Source organism: Macrosteles quadrilineatus, unplaced genomic scaffold, assembly GCF_028750875.1.
Source record: "Macrosteles quadrilineatus isolate MER2022 unplaced genomic scaffold, UCM_ALF_1.0 Scaffold_6__1_contigs__length_79288215, whole genome shotgun sequence".
Taxonomy (NCBI): Eukaryota; Metazoa; Arthropoda; class Insecta; order Hemiptera; family Cicadellidae; genus Macrosteles; species Macrosteles quadrilineatus.
This window is the reverse complement of record NW_026542599.1, coordinates 18,441,629-18,467,540: the sequence shown is the minus strand read 5'-3', so window position 1 is coordinate 18,467,540 and position 25,912 is coordinate 18,441,629. Positions and strand designations below refer to the sequence as shown.

The 25,912-nt window shown below is 30.9% G+C and overlaps 1 protein-coding gene across 1 annotated transcript; it reads right to left on the bottom strand.

Moving 5' to 3' along the window:
• Positions 1 to 2,337: 2,337 nt before the first annotated feature.
• On the bottom strand, positions 2,338 to 25,025 carry LOC128996807 (zwei Ig domain protein zig-8-like). The gene is made up of 6 exons (XM_054422287.1): positions 24,701 to 25,025; positions 10,507 to 10,685; positions 9,713 to 9,814; positions 6,327 to 6,435; positions 5,201 to 5,491; positions 2,338 to 3,824 (listed from the first exon to the last, which is right to left on the bottom strand). The coding sequence occupies exons 1-6, from the start codon at positions 24,768 to 24,770 to the stop codon at positions 3,673 to 3,675; spliced, it is 903 nt and encodes a 300-aa protein (XP_054278262.1). The 5' UTR covers positions 24,771 to 25,025; the 3' UTR covers positions 2,338 to 3,672.
• Positions 25,026 to 25,912: the final 887 nt, after the last annotated feature.

Genomic DNA, 25,912 nt, shown 5'->3' with positions numbered 1-25,912 from the left:
TGCGAACTGCCCTAGATGCCGGACTAATAGGCGTTTTTGCGCCAAAATTGGTGTTTTTATGAGATTTATCTAGTTTCTTGACGTAATCTTTTGAGTAAAGCATACCGAATTTGGTATTTTTGTAAAGATTTTTAAACGTTCTACAACTTTTTTCATTGGTGGTTTTTGATAAATTATATCAATAAAACGTTACAAACAAAAATAACTCAAAAATATTTAAAAATACAGGTTTTTGCAAAATTACGAAGAATGTACTAAACATACAACAAATGTGTAAATGTAAAACAGGTAGCATTTAAAATTATCTATCAAACAAAAAACAAATCATTCCGATCCGACAAATAGTTTGCGAAATATACGATTTAAAAAAATCAATGGCCGCCATTTTGATGACGTCATAGCTCGAAAACGTACCAGGTGCGAACTTGACACCCGAGTGGAAAACACTTCCTAAGACACCTATATTGAAATGCAAAAGCAAAATTCTCTATACACGACATGCACACAGAACCCTAGTCAGGTCCTGGACTAAATCCAATTTAAACAAGTTTTATATTCATTTTATAAGATTTTGATTATTTGTCCAGACAGAATATAAATAAGGTAACGTAATTTTTTTTGAAAGCAGATTTTTATTAAATTTAATTTTATTTATATTCCTTGTATGAAATTGTCCCATTTTAGTGTTTGACTTAAGGAATGGTTAAAATCAGAGTTCGCTCTCTCTTCTCTAGCCAAAATGGTAGCCCGTTAAAAGCTTAATAATGTCTACTCTTACATGTAACCTTCTTGTGGAAAAATATATCTATCCCTCACCTCGAATTTGTTCTCAGGAAAATATTACAGAGTTATCCGTTGGGTGGTCATGACCCTTGATAAGAAGGGTTGATTAAAAAAAAGAATGCTGAAAACCAGAGCTAGCTATCTCATCCTTATCCAAAATGGTAGCCAATATTATCATTAGATAGATTTTTCTTATCTTTAAATGTGTAGACTTTAATACATTTGACTGGCTACCATTTTGGATAGAAAAGAGATAGCGAACTCTGGTTTTCACAATTCTTTAAGGTTTTTGTAAATACCTTCAAATGAAGTGTCACTTGAAGTGTGTTGACGCTAAAAAACTTTAACTTGCCCCCAAAATCCCACATTTTTGGGGGACACTCAATTTTTTATCATAAAATGAAACTTCCTGCTTAGATTGCACAATCACCCATAGGATATCTCAGTAAATAACACAGGAACATATTAAAAGGAGGGTCTTGACATTTGATTCAACCTTTATAATAAACTAACTATCATATAGTATTTTTCAAACCTGCTAATTTTGGACAAATAAATGCCCAACTGTTGAAAGACAACAATTTACCCGATTATTATTCTTTTTGCACCCTGAAATACTTCCTACACGTTACTTGAATTCCTATAGGTTGTTTCCTATTTTGGTTTATGTATTCATAACTATGCATTTTTATCAACCAAAGAATCGCCAAATTCTTATTCAAGTAATTAATTAAGTTTGTATTTACTTAATATCTCAGGCTAGATAAAGGAGGTGTACAAAATGAAAATAAAATAATAATTAATTCTAATTTTTTTGCTCATATTATGATGGCAATGAGTGAAAGCCATTTTCAGAAATATATTAACTTGACCATACCTAAAAACAAAAACTATTTAGAATTCGTATTTCAATTTTCATTTTAGAGTTGCAATTACAATGTAGTAGGATTTCCAAAGCGTTAAACGTTTGAACCTAGATTTATATCCTTATATTATATAGAAAGGGAGAAGGTAAAATACAAAATACTTTCTTAGTATTCATTTAATTTTCAGGCTAATAGCTAACAAACAAGGGTAAATAAATTAATCTAAAAGGCAATAAAAATATAAAGCTTATATTCATACAGAACAATAACAGATAACAAATAAAATTTACAATAGCAGTGTAGTTCTTATATACAAGGGGTTGTCAATCGTTGTAAATGGTGACTATTTTTATAATTTAAGGTAACCATTCTCATACATGAAATGACAATTTGATGTCATAAATTCATGATTACGGTATTGCACCTACCATTGTTCATATGGATTCGTTCTTTAATAAATAACCATATTAGGATATAAAATTTAAAAAATACATAATTTTTGTTAAAATACATATTACTCAACGCTTATCTCTGTGAAAATTTAAATTAAATGATGTACACTTTTTTATGTTATTAACAATTTACATAATTTACTGTTTTTGACTAACCAAACAATAATTAATATACAAATAATAACAATAATTTACAATGCTCGTGACATCTTAGCTGTCACTTGGCCGATCGCTACTAGTACCTATTTCAAAAACATTATGTCCCGTTATGCGCGTTGCATCAACTGTCCTCGCGACCCATCTGAAAGCGCTCAAGTACATAATACAAGGGGAGTCAACCCCGTGAGGCAGATGAAATGTTTGCAGTCCGGTCTTTTCCCTACGTCCTCCCTCCTCCCGCCAAGTGCCAGCTTAGGAGTCACGAGCTGCAAGTGATCGTGACACTTTAAAAGATCTCTATATTAATTATTTTACTTTGCGTTTTAGAGGAGTACAATTTAAAAAGAATATTACCTATAATTATGAAAATAACCCCATTACAACGACATATTTCTATTCAGTGACGTGCTTTTATACAACTTAAAATAATATTGAGCATATTATTTCGATCGTTGATGAACGAAGCACAGGAATATTTACAAACTTTAAAACACCCTGTAGAAATATTTTGATAAGTTTTCGATACATTTAATAATCCACATTGTATAGGTTTATCTTTATCTAAAACTACGTCACATGTAAAATAAAGTAGACTATTTCAACCTGGTATAAACTTGAATTTAACATAAATGTTAACATACTTTTCCGAAGAATCTAATTATAAGGGGGAATTTCTTTAGGGTTTTTGTTTAAGACTGAAACCAAGTTAAATAGACCATGAAAATAACAGTGTATGACAGCATACGTCTTATATTTGTGAGTAGTATAAAATATTACTCGTACTTTATATGTATATATAATAATACATTTACAGAACGATGATTTATACAGGTTTTCATACATGTTTTATTACATTTTTAAAAGTTGATAAACGTTGTTTACAAAATGTCAAGCAGTCTTATACAAATTTAATTTCACAATAAAAAAGAACGCTTCATATTCTACATACTGGCCTCTTTATGGCAAAATGAATCAATATCTACTTATAAGAGTTGATGTTTGTGATATTTATCCTCCATTTATTCTTCAAACAATTAAACTAAACCATCATGAACATAAACCTACGTTGGTTCTATTGTTTGCCGATTATAATTAGCATTTTGATTGTATCTAAACGCAAGAAATTTTAAACCACATTACAATTTTATTAAAATTGAAACAGTCTAAAAATAATCATCATAATATACACGCAATACTCCCAACTTGCAACCTTTAAGTTATCACAGATGACCACATGTAATTTCTAAACAGTTTGAATATGAAAATAACAACCTCCATTAGTAGTGAGAACATGGCTGTTTCGGAACAACCACGTCACGTATAGCCATAAGTAGTGGGCAAATGTCTGTTCTGGGATGGTTCCTATGACGTTTATGTTTGTTTCGTAGCTCGATTCACCATCACATAACGCACTACAGGTCGTTGCTTGTTGTTATAAGGACACAGGGTCTGCTTGATAACGACGACGACGAGGCTACCAGTGATGCTATTAGCAGCAGAAGAGAAGGACAGTGAAGCCAGGAGAGGCCTCGACCACCCGTCTGCATTGCTGCAGGGTTCTCCCCTGAAAAAGTTATAGGAAAATTGTGTAATGTAGGTTAATATTAATTGCAGTGAGTACATTTCATTTTTAATTAATTATGGTTAGTGCGTTTTTTAATTGTAACTCTTATTGTAACTCTCTTCATAAATATGTAATTCTCATGGAGATTCAATGAACTGTTGCTTTTTACTTGTTTGGACTTATAATTAAATCAAAGTTATCTTTACCTTTGCCGTATCAGTTAAACTATATATTCATTAAAAATAATGTTATTTAAATATAAATTAAATCGCAAAATGCATATATTTTAGATCTCGCAGGAATATATAAGTTAAAATACGATCAGATTAGTAGAAATTCGCTTTATAGGTATAAAGCGGCAATAATAATACATTGTATACATTGTAAATAGTCGTTGTTTAAGTAATAAAAACAATTATATTGCCTTTACAATACTTTTAGTTATAGCTTGTCATCCCTGAATAGGCTTTATAGTATAGGCTGAGTAGGCTGAATAGTACTAGACTTTTTAGAAAACAAACTCCTCTGCTCTTTAAACTGAATTGAATTTAGTTTTTTCTAAATTGACGTTTAAACATTGTTTTATAATATGTTTTTATAACTGATAGTTAAGTAAAGTTTAAATAAATAAATACAATTTATTATTTATTTTTATAAATCTAACACATTACGAAAAATACTACCTTTTACAAATTAAAATATTTTTGTTAACCTTAAAGATTAATTTATTGTCATGTTCTGGAAAGGCAACTCAATCTGCACCTTATGTATTACTTAAGATGTTTTTTTATTTATCTCAAAGATAATAGAGATAAGGTACAGAGGAAACAAGTTTATGTGACAATTATGTGCTTTCAGGCACGCTGTGCTAGAAATATACTTGTGAAAATACACTTGATGAGTAAGGCATTCATATCGCACAGATTACAGGATGTTCCTCTTAAGAATTGCTGTGTGCCTACTACTTCGGTAGTGCTAGACACCACTTAAGAGTCCTTGGAGGCTATAGGTCATCCTGGATAATATAAACAGTTTCTGAGGAGTTTATTAACATCCAAAAATATTTTTCAAACTTTAAAGTGATTATAATTTAAATATCTAAGAAACTGTGGGATTACAAATTGTCTTTGGGGCTCTAAATAGTTCTTCTATTTAGTCAATTGAAGCCAACAACCATCTTGGATTTACCCAATTTACCATCTCAAATTATTTATTCAAACACCGAAGTGATTAGTATTTAAATATCTAGTATACTTTGATATAAGAAACTTCTTTGTAGTTTTTTTGTTTGTTTTATGAGTGAGAATGCTACAAGGAATCTTAAGTGTACGTTTCGTCTGTACCTTACTTCTTTGTACGATTTTCATACCACATACCATTGAGTATGTGCACGACCGTGCTAGCAGGCTGGGCGTTGTTGGGGACACAGGAATAGTTCCCTGAGTGGTCCCTGGCTGCCTGCTGTATCACCAGCTGACTACTCTTGGCAGCCAGCTCTGACGTCACGTTGATGCCACGGTCATCGTCGTAGTTGACCATCCGGTTGTTGTGATACCAGAAGACATAGACTGGAGGCTCCGGTGACTGTCGAAGCGTGCAGACTAGTCTTAGGAGTGAACCAAGCTTGAGGTACTTCTCTGACGGTCCAGAGATCTCAGCTCGGGCCTCTATAAACATACGATACATTGCGATTATATATTGTTATTTTATTAAAGTTAAAGATAATACCAAATTCTTTATTACAAACAGCCTATTTGTCTAGGAGATCTTTTTGCGAAGTATGTTTCTTATGTGGCTTTTTATTCTTTCAGTTATACGTACATAGACATTAATTAGAAACAAAGTGTTAGAAGAATTATATTATTATAAAAAAATTTTCCACTTGTATGTTTATGTCAAGAACTTTGGTGAGCTTACTAACAGAATTGATGTCCATCACCACGTTACACGTAGCTGAGTGATTGTAACGTATCACCCAAGTGTATCAGGCAGGTACCACCTAACAAGCACTCAACGCCGTTTCCCAGCACTGGCATATAACCTGTTGAATAATTGGCTGAGATCTTAAACAAATTTGGGAGGCTCATGACAAACCCACTTATCTAGTTGGCCAATCTTTCCATCAAGGAGTTCCTGGAGCATAATTTTGCAGGTTATTGGCTCTCCTTACTCTCCACCTGCCAATATATGAGTGTACTTATTTCGTATGTATTTAATAACCTTGCAATATTGGTAAAATATTTTACTATATTATTTTAAAATTGTACATTTCTCATTTTTAAAAACGGGCGCAGTTGAACCAATGAACATGGTCAAAAACGAAGATATGGCATAAAGGTATTTTGCTGAAGTTTCGGTACCGACACAGAGTGTTTTCCTCGGTGTGTCTTTATATCCAAACATTTAATAAATCCATCATTTAAGAAACAGAAAAAAAAATACTCAAAATATTATTATAGAAGAATGTTAATATAAAATCCGTGGTGTATTTTGATCACTTACCCACAACTTTAAGTTCTATAAAAATACTGATTGGAGGATGTGAGGACACTTGACATTCGTAAAGACCAGCATCTCGCTGCTGTACAAATTTAATTTGTAACGTCCAGTCCTGTAACATACAATAGCACAATTCAAACTAAGGACAATGCGTTATATTTAAGTAAAGAGAAGGTAGGTAGGTAGACATGAATATATTTACATAATTGTCTCTGTACTGCAGAAGCTTATTAAAAAGTTTGTTATAATTTATAAATATATATAAAAAACTATTTACAATAGATTGGACTTAAACTAGACCTTAATTTTTTAAGTAAGGGGAATGATTACTACTATATCATTATAAAAACGAAACGGATGAAGGTTGTTGATATAGTAATTATAAGTATTACAAATAGCCATTGAACATATAAAATACTAACTGTTCCAACATTTAACCATTTCCAAACACACATTTTGCAATCAGGAAACAATCTAGGTTTGGCATTTGACTAATGATAATTGAACACTTGAAACTGTTGAGGACATAAGCAGGGCTATCGTTGAATAGCATACGTCGAGTGATGGTGAAGTGATCTGTCCCATAGTAATATGAATGCTTCATCAACGTGAAATATCACTGTTGCAATATCAAATATTTTAAAATATCAATAATTAGTAATAAATCATTTAAATCAAATATATCCTTATAACATTCAGTTTTTAATACAAGTAATAGGGAAAATTAGTGTATATTTCAGTACCACGTGTTTTAAATTACGTATTTTAGGAAGTTTGTGAAGAATAGAAAACTAGTTTTCTCATAATTTTACTTTTACATAAATATATATGTAAATATATATATATTACTGTTCGCATTATAATTTTTATCTAAACATATATTTTTTAGATATACTACAACTTGGAACATAATTTTATTTGTGAAACATCATACTTCAGAATTCATAAAAGTTATACGATAATTAATTCTAAAACTATCAGCCAGTAATAGCAGTTTCGGAAATGGATATTGTTTTAAAGTGTATTATTTACTCTTTAGATAATATGAAAACAGTCAGTTATTGTAGATTATTGTTTCTTGGCTTTGACCTTTTTATTTTATGGAGCCGAATGTAAATTAAAATTAATATTAGTACTTTTACTAATGTAAGTATGAAATCGTTGATTACTCTTTGAGGTAAATGACATTAGAGTCATTTATCTGATTGCGATTAGAGTAATTAAAAGGGAAGTAGTAAAAGGGACTCTCTGGAATTCGCTCACGCTCCACGTGTTGTTCCATTTGACTGATGATAGGTATATCCCCTATTTCCCTCCTACATGTAAAATAATATCCTAAATACCCTACAATTGTGCCCGTACAAAAACCTAGGAATATTATATACAGGGTGTTTCCAAATTGGCTGGACGTATTTTGTGGAGTTGTTCCTTAGGCTAAGACAAACATTAAATGCCTTATAAGTATGGGTCTAAAATGCCTAGATTTCTGTTTGTCGGTCTGTTTGTGATTTTTAAGATTTTTTTTTAAATATAATGCCAAATTTCATGAAAACCGTAAATATTGAGAACATTTTTTTCAGATGAACAAGATAGAGAATCTAAATCCAAATCAAATGAGACCTTGTTTGTTAAAACCGGATGATAAACGACCGATTTATCAGTTGTTTTTCTATATTCGGTTAAGCAATTTAATAGGACTTCCATATTGTTTATTATTTTTTTTTTTTTACAGACCAGTATGGTAGTCATATTCAATTGATTAACCGAATGTTGAAAAAAAACTTATAACTCAGTCGAAGGTCTTATTTAATTTGGATTTAAATTCTCTATCTTTTTGATCTGAAAAACAGTTTTCTTAATATTTACGGTTTACATGAAATTTGGCTTTAAAGAATTTAAATGACCGCCATATTGAAACGGCTTGAGATATTAGAACGAAACTTTGTAAGATCTTTTTACCTACTAAAATGCACATTTGTACCAATTTTGAAATTACTATCTTGAAAAATGCCCAAGATACAAAAAAATAGTAAAAATTACAAAAATACAGACACACAGAAATCTAGGCATTTTAGACCCATACTTAGCCTATATGGCATTTTATGTTTGTCTTAGCTTAAGGAAAAAGTCCACAAAATATGTCCAGACAATCTGGAAACACCCTGTATAGGGCCTACCTAATTTATTTTTCGATAGATTTGACATTAGTTGCAGTAGTTCAAGGACCGAACTAATATGGTGACCTTGTTCAAATCAAATTTTAAAACAGTAGTAAACAAATGATAGTCTTTTGCCCATTTATAAACTATATTTTTTGTCACATTGAACCCTAATTTTAACAAATTACCTTAGAAACTATTTTTAGTTCAATAAAAAAACTAGCAAAAAAATGAACATAAAATTTATTCTTCCAGGGTATAGTTATCCTTGTTTCATATTATACATTTTAGAATAAAAGGTTTTGAAACGGTAATGGCTCATATTAAAATTTCTATGGTAACAACAAAAGTTTTAGGTGGTAAATAATTAGTAAAAATGCTAATAGCCTAGTTATAAATAACGAGTTTCATTTCGCATTTATTACATTGATATGTAACATGAAACTGTTGATAAATGTGAACTCTTACAATGGAGGTTTACAAGTTTGCAAAATGTACAGCTGATTTGTTTCTCTAGGGAGAAAACGAGCTACTTTTTACTTACATAGACCTCAGCTTATGTATTAAAACGGCTGGTATTGCTGCAGTATCACGAAATATTTATTTTAAATGGTGTTTTTTGTTTTATTTTGATACGAAAATTAAGTGAAATTAAAAATGTATGCTTGTTTAATTTAAATAATTAACCTGTTTCTGTAGCTTTAGTTTTTGTTTTTTCTTCAACGGTTTGTTTAGGTATGGAGCAAACATTTACAATACTTTTACAATTAATTTTCAAAAAAAAATTTCTAAAAATATTTTCTATAGTTTGAAATTGTTTCTAAATAAGGGTTTGCATTGTAATTATTGAGTAACCAAAATGTGATTTTTATGTTTTTATTAGAAAGTAAATTTAGCTGTATATATATTATTTTATAATTTTGATGAGGTCTACGCAATTTTTTACCTTGCGTTTGCCCGTCCACATGGGTCTTGCTTGAACGTGGACGGCAAAGCAAGGACTGAGCCAGTACAGTACAAGGGTGAACTGTACTAGTATAAATTTGTGGCAGGTAGCGTGATACGAACCCACGACATTGCTGCCTTGGACCCTATTTCTGAGGTGCTACCGACTGAGCCACCAGCTTCATACTATCCATATAATATTTGGTATCCATATAATATTTGGGATTCATATTTGGTATGATATTTGGTATCCATAATGATATTTATAGTTTACTACAAACTAACCTCGGAGTTCTGGACGTGTATAGCCTGGTACCTCTCGTCACCCGTGTAGGTAGTCAGGCCAACTGTCAGAAGATGATAGTCTTTCCTCCTGATCCAGGAAACCTAAACAGAAGAAATATTTGTATCAAGAGCACATAAGTTGTAATTGATGTGGTATAAGGAATTTCATATGTAATGGGTATCAGGATTTGATAGATTGGCTTAGTGTGTAGTTAAAAAGTGAATATTAAAACAGTTATGACCTATACTGTAGTTAAACAGACGTAAGAATAGAGTGATTAGTCAGTTATAATATAAATATTTTGTAAGTTTTGGCCCACTCAGTTTAGTAAAATTATTGTTGATATTTTGATGATAATTTACTTAAACGCATAATCAATTCCTATTGCCTTAGTGGGCAAAACAGAAAGATAAATTTATGATTGTAAATAAGGAGGGATAAAACCATATAAAATAATTTTTGCTGGCTATACAAGTAGAATTAAAAGGAATAAATATGAATTTATAGTTAACATATCTAAATGTTAGCAGTGCCATTGTATGTTCTTGGACTAAAAGCTGTACCAAATGTTGTTGAGTCCTCAGGCAACTGTTTGTACTACGTTATGTTTTTCTTAGTTTATCGTTTGATTATGGAGATTTAAGGTCCTAATCCATTGTAAATGCACACTTTTATAGTGTGCAGCGAGACAGTTTTAACATCATAGACGAATGCCAATGTTTGTTGATAAGATTTACCCATTTTCAACTATATTTGAATCTTAGAACAACATACTTAAACTAACAATACTAACCATTCCATCTCCAATGTTGTGGACCTGGCAGGGTACCAGGGCAGTACTGCCTGTCTGTGCGGTGATTACACTAGAGTTCTCTGTGAGAAACCTGGGAGGAGCTACAGGAGGGAAGGAGGCCTCGAGCTCGTTCAGTGACGGAACTATTTCCGTAGAGTCAGCAGAGTGGCCCATGATGGCTGAAACAGTAAGAATCTGTTATTGTGACTAGCTTATGAAATTTGTATAAAACATCATAATATAAATATAAATGTCACAAGCGTGATAAATGTCTACAAAAAATGATGATAATTATTTCATGTCTGCCTTAATTTTAATTCAGGACATGTTGCAGTGTTAAAACACCATCATCAACTTCAAGTACATATGTAGAGTTGATCAGTAGTCAACATCGCCAGAAGATAAACACATTACGAACGGATGTACCTGAGCGGTCGGTCATCTTTTAATAGAACAGGCCTGTTTCTTAAATGTGTAATTGTTTTATGTATTTATTCGTATTCGTACTGTGTTTATCTTCTGACGATGTTGACTAAAAATCAACTTCACATATGTACCTGAAGCTGATGATGGTGTTTTAACATCGAAATATGTCCTGAATTAACATATTTTATTGAGCTGTGAAGGGATTACGTAAGTAATTTAGTTTTACACTATGTCCAACAGCCAGGGGCTACACACATGGATTTTAATCGTCTTAATTTAATCTAAAGAATTTACTTATTCACAAAAATAACTTTTCAGGTAATTGTCAAAATTAAACATCATTTCAACATGTCTTCGTATATAATATTTGTATTTCCAAGTATAATATTTTTATCATATAATTTTACGAAATATGTTACATTAACTCAGATGATAATCGTTTTCCGATCGACTATTTCATTGAATTCATGGTCTTCTACGGGTAAGAGCCATGTCAAATTGGTAGTTACACTATGCACAAGATCACACGTTCCACCAAAACTGTGACGTGAAATCCTCAGGGGTGAAGCTGAAACGGTGACTTTTGTGTTGTGGTCTTAGTTTGACCCTTTATCAGCTTGTACGGTCTAAATAGGTCAATACACACCAGTCTCAGTTTTTCTACTGATGGTATTAACATAATAGAATGGGTGAAATGGTTTTTTTGCACATTTAAATACCGATTTGTAACGGCTTTGATCGGAATATTGAGAATTTAGTAAGGACGTTAGCCGCCTACGAATAAACATTGTTTTACTATTCTAATAATGTTTAAGTTATCAACCACAATGTAAGTGGTAAAACCTATTTACTATCAGAACAGTTGTGGACCAATGCGATTTATTTTAGCTGAATACCAAATAAAGTGAGACCGATAGTTAGTTATTGATTAAATTTGTTTGATACTAAAAATGTAATATTTTGCAATATGGCAGTGGTTTTATTTGTTGGTCATAGCCACATATAAACAGTAGTGTATAGTAACGTAGCATTGTTTTGACCCATATAAATAGTGCTTCTCTAATGGCACTTATTGATCATACATTGATTTTAGGCGACAATAAAAAAAAAAAAAAAAAAAAAAAAACAATCTCGTTGTGCCAGAGAAGAGATATACAATTGTTCGAAAATAAAAGTTATCACTAGGTGTTTTTTCGACAAAGTAAAAATCCAATTTTCCTCCATACAAATATTAAATTAGCCTAAATTAGTTTGACAAACAGTTTTTTAACAAAGAAATTATGTATATTAAAAGCGTGCAAGCAATATTTTTCTGCCTGTAATGGGAATCTAACTAGGTAACATAGATTTTAATTAATAAATTTCTGGAAACTGTTCACTGGTAAATTAAAGATACTTACTAAAGTTTTAGGAGAACAATTTGCATAATAAGTTAATGTATATACTATAAAATTAACTCCGTAATACATATCACTTGCTTATGATAATTATATATTTTATTTGGTGCATCTAAATGTCGAAGAAGAACAAATAACTTAATAAAGTGTATGAGTAAATCCTATAAAAATGTCTAGTCCTATACTTATAAAGTAACATAGAATAGTTGTATGTTACTTTATACACCCCTTCCACAGAAGACTGGCAGACAAAACGAATTACTCTTTGTGTGATTGATTTTAGCAGATTTCTCACATAAGGAATAATCTATCATCGTAGGTGTAATCGTAGGAAATTTACCCGGACGGCTTCCCCTTTCCGTGTTGATGCCCCCAGAGGTAAAAAAGCCATTCGTTAAAACTCATATATACATACATATATATTATATAAGTGAATATATTATTATCAATGGTATAAGTAAATATACATATATATTTCTATAAATGCTTCTTTTGACAATCGAAATTAAAAAGTCAATCGTACCCAGGTATATGTGTTGTCATGCTACACTTATTTTTTGTTTCGAATAAAATGTTTACGTACATTTTTCTAACACGAAATGAGTTGTTATTTTTTAGCTCTTCAAAGATCAATAGTTCGTATTGTATACATAATAAAAAATCTGTGAATACAAAAAGTGTGACAGCACCAAGTTTAAAATTAAATTTCAAAAACAATATAACATTATTGGATAAAACAAAAACGTCATAAACACATTTAAAACTAACTATAATTACTCTTACTTTTAAATATATTAAACTAATAATTGTACAAGTTAACTAAACCAACCAGTATCATTCGATACTATAAAAAAACATTATCAAACGATAAAAAAGTAATCCGACATTTAAAGGATTTATGTCCCGAGTTAAAGGCACACATGTCGTTAAAACGCAGTGACCGCGAAATGCCAGTGAACCGTTTAACTGTTTGGTGCTGCGAAGTGAGCAATCCTACCGTAAACCAGGGTTTAATGTTCAATGCTGCGGAGTCCGCTTACACGAGCATTCGATAAAATGGCTACCGATTGTTTGTGTACACAGTCGTAAATTATACAATGCGTTAATTATTCGGTTTGAACTGTATTTCCATGTGTATTGGCAAGACGAGTATGGTTCGAAAACAGTGTCTTATTGTTATAAATCTCAAAAAGGACAAACCTACAAAACTTTGGGTTCATTTTCTACCTCGAAGGCCTGCGTAAAGTGGGTATCAAAGGGTATCAATCAATCAATCAATCAATCAATCAATCAATCAATCAATCAATAAAATCTTAATTCAGAACGTACAGATACATCGTACATGAATGCGTAATTACGTTTTTATTTATAAAATAAGCATATTATTTAAAGTAAAAAATATATACAACAGCAGATTTACATAAAATAAATACATTACTTAAAGTTAAAAAATTCGTCCTGACTGTAAAACGAATTTGCTATTAAGAATGTTTAAAGTTTTTTTTTTTTTTTTTTTTTTTTGTACTCTGCTCCTTCCTTATGGCATCTGGGGGTTGATGGTTCTGTGTAGAGTGGTTCGGTATTTTTATGTTTCTTTAGCATCCGAAGGATAAAACTACTAGAGCAATCTTCGGATATAAATAAACCTAATTCTTATGGCCTCAGGTATAAGCTGTGAGATATTAATAAACTGCACCTTTTATATTGGCGTTAATGGATTTCAATAAACTTACAGAGGACCCTTACAATTACCTTAGAATTTTGTATACATTAAAACATATGATTTTAAATTAAGAGTATTGCTGAACTATATGAAAGCTCAAAAGATAAAAAACTAAATATTACACTTATAATCTACTAATCTTTTTATTTGCACCTAAATAGTCTATGTAATTTTTAGTAACACGCTAAAGTAAAGAATTTTTTGTCAATTTCTTTCTTATTTTTCGTTATTATAATTTTTATAATTAAGACAATGTGGATATCAAAACTATAAGTGCAAAGTGAACTATTAAACTATAGAACTATAGGCAAAGTGTACATCCAGTTGCATTAAAGTACAATTGTCTATGATAATCGAATAAGCCATGTCTATAAATAGCAAATGTTTATGTCAAACTCCAAGATAATTATTTTATAGACAACAAAATGTTTGTGAATTATATTTAATGATAACATAAAAATTCCATTCTTATAGTCTTATATTCTCAATAGTCATAATTATAATGATTATTCTATGTGCCAGTTGCAATAAGAGAAGAGTTGATAAAGAAGAGGTCTTAAAATAGCAGTTCGGAAGACTCTGCATTAGTCATATTTTATAAGAGCTGCGAAGAAACCCATTATAACTGAGAAGGCAGGCGGGGAACACAAATGAAGCTTCGTCTCAACTGCCGCCATTACCTCGGTGTCGTCTGCTACCCCTCCCGCCAAAACTGAGATAACGGAAGGTTTTAAAACTTGTATGTAAATAAATATTTTCGTACATTGCTTTCTTTTGTAAAACCTCCATATCAAGTCGGTAATTTTTTACTTAAGCATGATAATGTATTTGTGTTTATATGAAAATTTACACATCGTTGTTCACACACACAAACAAACATTGAATAGATTTCCTACATTATTTTTCTTTTATGTCACCTTCATTAAAAACATTTATTAGTTTGAAAAAGTTAAACTAATTACAAAAATGCTTATTAAATGACCTTCCTACGCAAAAATCATCTCTGTAACCAATGAATTGGCTCAGCCGTCATAAAACAAAATGTTTGTGGTAATTGTGGACCTGTTATTGGCATGGAATTATAATTGGATTTTATCAAATCACTTGTATATAGGTTTTTTGTAATGAGTTAGAGTTTGGGATGGTAAAACATATTGTAAATATCTAAATCATGTATTTTGAGTCAGCAATTCACACAATGAATAGTTTGTTGTGATGTTCATGTCAAGAATAAATTAATTTTTTGCTCGCAAACATAATCTAAATCTGCAATATTCCTTTGTTTGTATGATGGACGATTATTTGCATTATTGTATGGTTTAGGGTCCAGTTGCAATACTGTTTTATTTAGTCTTTTAATTAAAGTTATGTACATAAGTGAGGTAATTAAACTCATGCATTGATATGACATTAGTTGTTACTAGCATAACGGCTGAATCAATATTATATTGATAAAATAAAGTGGGAACGATCGAATACGACAAGTGAAAGAAATATTAATATTTGTTTAATTTATATTACAGAATTCTGGGGTAGTAAAAAACCACCCACGCAATCGATTGGCAACCTTCTTAGATATGAAGGGCTACAATAATGATGGATAATTTTGAAAGTTTTTTCCTTAGGGGTAGTGGGGAAGGGGGGTAGCTTAAAATGTTAAAATGGCAAGCATAGTCGAGTGGTATCATCTTACATGTCTTGACAAAACCAAAAAATTAACATAATTATAATAGAAATCGGACCACTAAAAACAAAATGACAGTCAAAAACTAGTTTCAATAACCATTGACTCAATCATTTTTAGCTGGCATTTTGTTATTAGATTTCCGATTCCTATTTTCTTCCTGTTAATGATTTAGTTTTGTCAAGACCTGTAAAAAAGTATCTAACTCGGCTATACTTGTTATTTGAAATTTTTTAGCAACACCCCCCCTCCCCCACACACCCCTAAGGGTAAAGCTTTCAAAATCGACGATCATTTTCTTAGCCCCTCTGTGACTAATTTCATATATGTATGTCCATTGACTAATCTTTTCCATTTCTGCTGTACAGTATAATTGATATTTTCTGATGATTAATTATCACATGTTTTAATATTGTTAATATTATGAGCAAAATAGTAAATAGTGACTATTGAAATGTTGCACTTAAATTGACTATGCTTATTTGACTGTAATAATTGACAATTTAATACCCTCATATCTATAAAGGTTGCTGCAAACGGATTTCAAATATCTTAAATAGTTCTTCTCAAGTAATTCTTCATCCACCCTCAAGGTTATTATTTGGATTTGATACGTTTTAGGGCGCCATTTTGTTATTAGTAGTCCGATTTTAGTTTTCTTTATATCATTAACAATTGACATATGTTTTGTCAAGAACTATTAAAAGATACCAACCTCGACATTACTTGCCGTATATACATTTTGAGCTAACCCCTACCTCCACTACCCCTAAGGGAAAAACTTTTCAAAAATAACCATAATTATTTTAGCCCCTCATTTCTTAGAAGGTTGCCGCACACCGATTTCAAATATCTCAAAATGTTCAAAAGTTATGGGAGGGGTTAATGTTAATTTTCAGCCACCCTGTATAACCACCGTTAATACATCTCGTAGAGGGAATATCTTAAGGTTTTGGTGCTTATGTTTATTTCTTTCTTAGTTAAATTTGACAGCCGTACGTACACGTTTTGTGTACCAATGTCAATAATTTTTTACAAATGAATAAAAAGTATGTGTTTAACTGTTCAAAATAAAAATATTGCGGATGAATTATACCATTTTATTTTGACAAAGAGAAACTCATTCAAGGCCTACTGCAATAGTAATGGAGCGTGTTGTTTAGGTTTGAGAGTTGTATAGAGAAAGTTTCCAATCTATTTTACTGTTCTGTGGCATGAAACGTGCATAATGAGTCCACTCACCTTTTATTGCTCAAACAGCTATTTGCTGAAATGGACAATCACATTACTTTTTATTATCCCATTATTTGGAGAATCAGTAAATGTTTTGTTGTGTTATGGTTATGTGCTGAAGTGTTTATATTCAATTTACACGAGGTATAGTGTTTATGCATTATCACAGCTACAACACTTGACAAATATTATTTAACACATTCACGCTGCGTTATGGATATTCGATCTGTTTTTTTTATGGTTGCATGTTTAATTTTTGGAAAATAATTTAACATTCTTTTTATTTTTATTATTTGGACGTTTTTAACAAACGATAACTAGTAAAATGGGCATATTTATAGCAAAAAATATGTATCCAAAAAGAATCACCTAATTTGCACGTTTGGTATTTCATTTTGTACTGCTTCATTCACTACTTTATTGCCTTGAAAAGGATGACTGAATCTTAAATGATTGTACAAACGTGCAGGGAAAGTGTGTGTTAGACATTTACGTATGGGGCACTTCAAAATAATTCTGTATCATGACCAATTTTAAAACATTATAATATTATACACGATTCAGTTTGATTTAACTTAGGTTTATTAGACAAAACTTGATTATATCTGCATTGAAGAAAAAAACAATATACTTCATAGTTAAAAATAACCAAACAGGTATGTTTTTTTCCAAGCAGATGTTCAAGTCAATAGGCATAAGTATTACAAGTGTGTGAATTTATCAGACGAACTTTCAAGCACAAATATTCACAACTGATAAAACGTAAATGAAGAAAAAACGCTCGTATTCCTGTGTTGTTTTCAAAAGCCATCCAAATATGCAAAGTGATCGACGCATCAAAAGTAACTCTGTTGAACATTTGTATTTGTTTTATTCTACACCTGGTTCAATACCAATAGTATTTTTTTTCAATTCATGAATTTTTTACAAACGAAATAAGAATGTACAATCTATACGCATGAAGAATTTATAAGTAGGCTGATTTAAATTTCAGTTTCAGATTGGTATATTTTTACATAAATTAAAACACCTAGTGGTATCCATATTTTCAATTTAATCTTCTTTGAAATAATCTGATTTTGTTTTGAGGACACAATAGTTGGGTCCCTGTTTTCAATCGAAATCTCGTTGACCTAACAGCCCGGTACTGGTTTTATCAATAAAATGATTTAGAGGTTTTGTATGGTTTTGGAAGTATGCCACTTTAGTAAGAACAAGTATAACATGTGAAACAGCTATAGTGAGACAGATATTTTATTTTATTTTACGGAGATGTTTCTACTTGATATAACTCTATATATTAAAACAAAATCTCAACATATAAACCATTTCTGTAAATAATGTACTGCAACGGGCAGCAGACAATTATTTCTCACTTTTTGATGGGTAAATTGTTTGAGTGAATTTCCTTTTTAAATAATCATCTTTACCTTAGGTTTAATGGTAAGACCTGTACCCGGGATTTTTGTTTTGTTTTGATAACTTCAAAGGTAAAAAACCCTATCCATTATCCATTCAAGTTCATGTGTGTATGGGTACCGTATATTTCTCCATTAACACGATGAATCGACTAAAGATTATCTGGTCTTGATGAAATTTGATAGTGAAAACCTAAGTTTAAACGAGTTCGCGAGTCAGCATGATTGGACTATGTAAACGTGGTGTTATGATGTAAAAAAAAGTTTAAGACATAATTTGGAAAAAAAACCTTATTTTACACCATGTTGTAGAGCTTTAAAAAACAAGCAATTTAAAAATAATAATGTATTTTTTTAATACCAAGCTATGATTAAGGGGTATAAGTTAACTGTCTTAGTTTTCTTATTTGATGATATATGTTTTTTAAACTTGGTAAATTTATTTATCTCATATAAAGTCATAATCATTTCACTAAACACATACTTAAATGTCTTCCCTGTAGAAGCAAAAAGTACACGTTGAACCTAATAACATTGAAATAAGGAAAAGATTCAAGTGAATATCAAGTCAAGCAAAACTAAAATCGCTTAGTCTGCTGGTTTGATGCGAGAGTGTATTTTATATACGTTCTGCATTTTTACTAAATAAGTTATATGTTTTATAAAAATAAATAAATAAAAAGTACATGTACTTTTTTTCTGGGAAGTGATGTAAATGCCATCAGTGTAAAAAGTGTTATCGTCGTCTGAAACATGATGAATTACTACTAAGGGAGAAAACAAGACAGAGCAAATGTTTACTAAACTGAGAGACGTACTAATCCACGTCAAAGTATTATACTCTAGGGATTTGAGTTTTATAGTGCTGCTTTACACTAACTTAATAACTGTATTTGTATTATAACATTTGAATATTAAGTCCTTCTTAATTATTGTTGAATAATATGAGTTATTAAGTACAATATATTCTTAGTAAGAACACTCTTACAGCGTATGTGCATTTGTTCATTATTTTATATGGCGTACCATTATTGATAATATATTTGTAAAAAATGTAAAATTGCAATACGTTTCACAAGGAAATAGTTGCGAAAAACCAGTAAAACAACTGTTATTTGGGCTAATATTATCAACACTCATACATAGCACCATTGTAAGAAATGTGTTAAACCAACAAAAAACTTTAGAAATATAAATATAAAATATAAATTACTACACAACAACATCTTGGAACCCGCTAATACTTTCATAAACAAGCACCAAATACAAACCTTTATGCTTAAGAAAGACGTTAGCAACCTAGTTTATAAATATAAAATACCATAATTTTACAAATCAAATATTACAATTAATATTAGTTTAAATACATCAAATTATTAAACTCATTGTTATAAACAATATTGGCTATTTTCCATAATCAAGGACACCCCCCCCCCTAGAATTGATGATTTGAGATAAAGACTAGAAGTATAGCGACCTCAGCAATACACCTTAGCAATATACCTTAGCTTATAAATTGTGTAGGAATATTATTACTTAAAAATGAAAAAGATTAGGCACATACAAACACATTTTGCAACAACTAGATCTCATAGAAATGAAAACTGGTAAAATTTACGATATCATGAGGCTGTGATATAAGTAAATAAACAGTTTTGACTTTGAAACTAAAACATAACTAAACACTGACTTTGACTTAGTTTGAATGAGTATAAACTGCAATGAGTAGCCTATTTCTCAGTGCAAAAAATCATAAACACTATGATATTACTGCTGATTATTTCATAGTGTCAGATATAAAAAAATCCTAAAGTGAATATAAAATTAAGTACAGATGTTATATTCGTATGTCTTAAACTGAGCAGTAATAATTTATTACAGAGATAGAGATCAACATTTGAAAATATCAGAGATGAAATTGATGTTTACAAACAACTACTGAAATCCAGCAAAAAATATGAAACGATCAGATCGGTGAAAATGTTTATAACAGTAGAATTGTTAAAAGAACTCTTTTATAATTGGTGGAAGCTTTTGCTATATACAATGAATGGGCTAGATAGGTTTAGTGACTTGAGGTATTTGTAGAGCCAATAGATGGACTAGCCTATTATTGGACAGTATATTTACTTTAAAACTGGACAGTAGTTGGGCAGTACTTCGTAAAATAACTCTTTCAATTACCGTGGTTAAGAAATATGAATATTCGTATCACAGTGACTTAGGTGAAATTTAGGTAATACAGGTCCATGGGATTCCGTTAAGAAAATAAAGCGTAACATTTTACAATTTTACGAAACAGTTCACATTTTAGTGTTTATTTCAGCAACAGCTGTTTCAGTTTTTTTGACTAAAAGCATGATTGATTATTAAGCTTTTTTTTAAAACTAATTAGGTTTAATATAAAATCAAAATGGTTGTGATTACTTAAAATTATAAAACTTTTCATATTCAACACAGTGGGCTGGTATAAGTTTTTTGCCAAACTGATTAAGTCATACAAAGAATGCCAGATATACTTATGTCAAAAACAATATGAACTCCACGATGGCATAACTATAAAATGATATGTTCCAGAAACCTCAAGGTTGGTACAGTAAACGAATTTGTACATAAGAATTATATACGAGGTTTTTAACAGAATAATAAACAATGCTTTATGTTTTTTGGTCATTTGTTTACATATCACTACAATACATATATATAGAACAATATTAAATTGTTTCTTATAAGGTCTTCTATAACAGTTCCACTACTCAATAAAAATGGATTAAAATATTTTTTTTTAATTTATCTAGTAGCACATATCGGATGTTAATATGTCACTTCATTTGTATTTACCATTAAAGTGTCATCTTTAATGACATATAGGATCGGCTTTAATATATATAATCTGTACGATTTATATAACACGATACATAGCAATATAGCTGAGATTTGTAACAAAGACCGTGCTAGATACCCAGGTGATATCATCAATAATTCATTAGTATCATTAGCTTTTCTCGCCTGGATGTTTATCTACTCCCTAGCTTGTATAATACAATGATAAATATTAATTAGGTTAACGTAAAAATAAGATGATATTTGATGTTATCACTGCGTGATGAGCTTCATAAATTAGTTATAATTTCGTTTAAAATGTTGCATAACAAAGCATTTATCTAGGCATAGTTAAGTTTATTTGACTTGTTTGAGGAACGAGTAAAATACCTTGGAAATAATTATGGATTTCAAACCAATATCTATGTATATGTAGTAAATGTATCGGAATAATTATTTCGGAAATTCGTTGGACTCATGATTTTGAATTATCTCTCTAGATATTATAACGTACTCAACATGAAAAAGATAGCAGAAGGTAAAACTATAAAATATAAACCAGATCGACCAAGACAAGAAACCCAGGAGTTTCTAGTCTTATGAAAATATTGAGCTCTTACAATAAAACTACTAAATTTTCAAATGTGGCATTTGATTCTGACACGGATTTAAAAGTGTTCCATAAAGAAAAGTTTAGTACTTGTGTCCCATTAGAGCTGTTAATGAGTGTGTTTGAATATTTTAATAATGCTTTAGTATAGTAAATGTCAAACAATAATTGGTGTTGAAAAGATACAACAATGATTTGAATTGCTTATTAACAACCACTAATGCTCCAACCTGTGGGACTGCTGATACGATTCCCAAAATTACACTTAAATCCATTGGGTGATGCCACATGTAATACCATCAGATGGGGATAAGTTACAATTACAAAAGATGTTATTGCAAAATAAGAATTTGCAAATTGCATTTAAAAGTATAGAGCTGCGCTAACTCCCATCATAACCCAATACTATAAGACATACATGGTTAGTAAAGACATCTTCAAGCTTGGAGAAGCCTAGGCATATTATATTTTGTTTCCAAACTGCTAGGGACAATAGTGCACGTAAAAGAACTGACGAATTTTATCACTGTAAATTTGAAAATCTCAAAGTATTTTAAACTCTGAATATTATGCTTATTGCGATTTAAATCTCGACATAAAAAATTGAGATGTCTCAAATTAGAGATTGGAACTGCATATAATGTAGCAACATATACATCTGTATATCGTTTAATAATACACGATAAGGTGTTTAAGTACAATACTTTGACAAATGAGATAAATAACATGTATATAAATGATGAAAAGCATCCAACAAGTGGACTCTGCAAATCAAATACGAGAAAAATATAGATCTTTAAAACATGGCTAGTTTCTAGAGGCTGGCGATAGGTTCCAAACATTCCAACCTTTTATAGAGCCATTACGAGAATTTAAAAAAAATGGCCACCAAAACAGAAAGGTCAATCACTCTCCCAACGATTTTAGAAAAGACCCCATCTAGATATTACCAAGATTACAAATAACAACCCAAATAACCCTACACAAATGAGATTTTTGTCTTTTAGCATCATACTATTTTAGGAAATTACCTCAGTAGAATTAGAATGACAGACACTACATATGGTACATACATATGTAATACATATGTATGTAAGAAGCAAATACATTTTCTATTGGGAATAAGGAAGACAAAATTGCCAATGATGGCATTACAGTTGCAAATAAAACCAACAAGGGAACAAGAGACAACAATACTTCGAAAATGGGAAGAGGTGGGACCAACCTCAGAAACCCCCGCCCCCTAATAATCCCCTTGGGAGTAAAATACGTAAGGATGAGAGATTATTGTACAAGTTTATATTATTATTATGTTTGTTTGTTTGCATAGTTGCAAAGAAAACACACTTAGAGCTTAAAATGTGGGATTGTATATGAGAAATTCTGTAATATGCTGAAGTATGCTCTAATTTATTAAATGTTACATTATTTTGTTTATTCATCCTTAAATTTAAGTTTTAATTATATTTTGTGCAAAGAACAAACATCACATGAGCCATAATATTAAAGGGCTTGAAGTCATATTTAAGGCATCTAAATAAATATTTATAAAGACGAGTTTCAGGCGTAGTCACCACTGTTAACAGGGTTTTAGTGGATTGTGCTTTTTTATTGAGTGTTAAAAGAAACAGTTCCAAATAAATCCCTGTTTACACACAACATCTTAATAAAAATCCTTGATCAAGTACATAGAGTAAAACAAAGGCAAATTTTTAAAACGTTTAAATGCAAAATATAGCATTAAAGCTTATTAGTTTTTACCCATGGTGTTGCTATACAGTACTGAGATTTAGATAATCTAAGCGGTATTCAATACAAGTCTAGATATTAATCCTTTTACCTCTGACTCACATATGTTTCTTCCATTATAAAGTCTAATAGAGAACGCGCATTGAATACGTTAAGTGGTTCGTTTTTTTTTTTGTCATTTTCCCACTGATTCAGACTGGTTCTGCAAAAATATTATGAGTGCCACTCTTCAAAACCACTATCCTGTAATACTAACAGTAGTTAATCCTTAAATTACTAAAATTTCGCAAACTCTTTTATAATTCTTTGTTTGAAATTCATTGTCGGTGATGGTGAGTTAATGTTGTTCAAAGGTTTATTGCGGACATTTTCCATCACGAATGTAAAAAACAATACACCCAACAATAGTGTGTATTGTTTTTTACATTCGTGATGGAAAATGTCCGCAATAAACTTTTGAACAACATTAACTCTTTTATAATTTAGTAAAAACAGGCGTTGTTTAATAATTTTCCCTATCGTTGTTCATGAATACCAAAAACAATCATTTAACTTTAGTACAATTACATTGAAATTACACCATCTAGTATGTTGATTCATCCAAACCCTGCTTCAATACAAATTCAATACACTACATATTCCACCAGAGACGAACTTTAGTATCTCACATCGCTTTAAAATAATACTTATAAATACTAATAACTTTACTAACATACACCTATAAATGGAAAATGGTTTAACGTACGATGAAAACGCAAAAGGAATCAGATCCTACAAAAAGTCTAACCTTTCTAAAAAAATAACCAGTACAAAAGAAGTTAGTTTTGTACTTAGCCTATTAAGAATGAGATTATCCAAATTATTTTTTAGTTAAACAGAGACATATTCAGCATTCTAACATCGTTTCATGTATTGTTAGCAAAAACTAAGTTGTTTCAAATATATCTGGACCCATTCATTTGTTTTAGTTTCTCATACATGTATAAGATACTATTAAAATGATTTAAAATAGATTTACAAATATGTATATATTTACAAAAATCTTACTGACATATTTCACAAAAGGTATCTAACATATACATTTATCTAAGATTCAATATCTACTGGCGATAAGAATTCAAAAATGCGAACCTTGGTCGGCTGCGGTGAGGAGGGCAGCAATAAGGGCAACGCCCGTCCCAAAGGCAAAGGGAACGCACATTTTCACATGCCTGCCCGGCCCACACTACACCAACACAGCACTGTGACTGTCACAAAAATTTGGGTTTACCAATATATTTTTACACCATTTAACATTTATAATCCTATAAAAAGTAAATTTGGGTCAAACTAACTTTATACACTTTACACTTCACTGATGACGTATAGATGCACTGTAGGTGTGATAACGCAAATTCACCACTTCCGCACCCGCACACACCAACGGCGTTTGGACAGGCTGGACGTTGCGACGCACCCTGTAAGGCGGATAACAGCCTACTGGCGCCCTGGTCCCGCCGACGCACGCGCACCAGCCACCAAAACCCACCCACTACCCATCCCTTGGTTAGTGGGATATTTATTTGCGCTGCAACCCGCCTGTTTATCACTTGGTTGGTTATAGATAACTTATAAACTATATCGGTTATCGGATAGTTTCAGGTAATATTAGCTTTAGGATAGACATAACCGTAACAGTTGTTTGGTAAATGTTGTATTATAAAACATGCAGATTGGAAATGAGACTACAGTTAGTTTATTACCATAAGGATATGTATACAACTTCGGATAAATGAAACAATTAAAACTTGGTTTGTACGAGAAAAGTCTTGATTATTAAATTTACTTTTTTAACCTAAATGGTGGGTCGGTTTATGAGTTGAGTTCTCGTCTGCATCTTACCGTATACAATGCTTTTATAGGGGAGTAAGTTAGATAGTTGAGAAACGCTGTTGACAACGGAACCTAATGGATAAAATTAGGGTTAAACTTGCATGAAAAATATAAAGTATATCTTTATGACTACTACTATATTTTTACTTAAATTTCAATGCAATAAATTTAAGTGTACTTTTGGTCAGGTTTATTGTAATATTTCTCCTTAATATTTGTTATTGTATACAAAACTAAGCATAATGAACTATCTCATCCAAATGAAAAAAAATTATTAAGGTAAAAAATATACATCCAATCCTAATAACAACTAATAATTGATTACGTCAATTTTGAGGAATCACTTTTAACAAAGTTGAGATTTCTTTTATAACTTTTATTTCGACAATCTCATAATCATTGTATGGTGGTTAAGATTTATATTGTTAAGAAACGATTGAACGCACAGGAAGGTGTTCAATGTCAAATCAA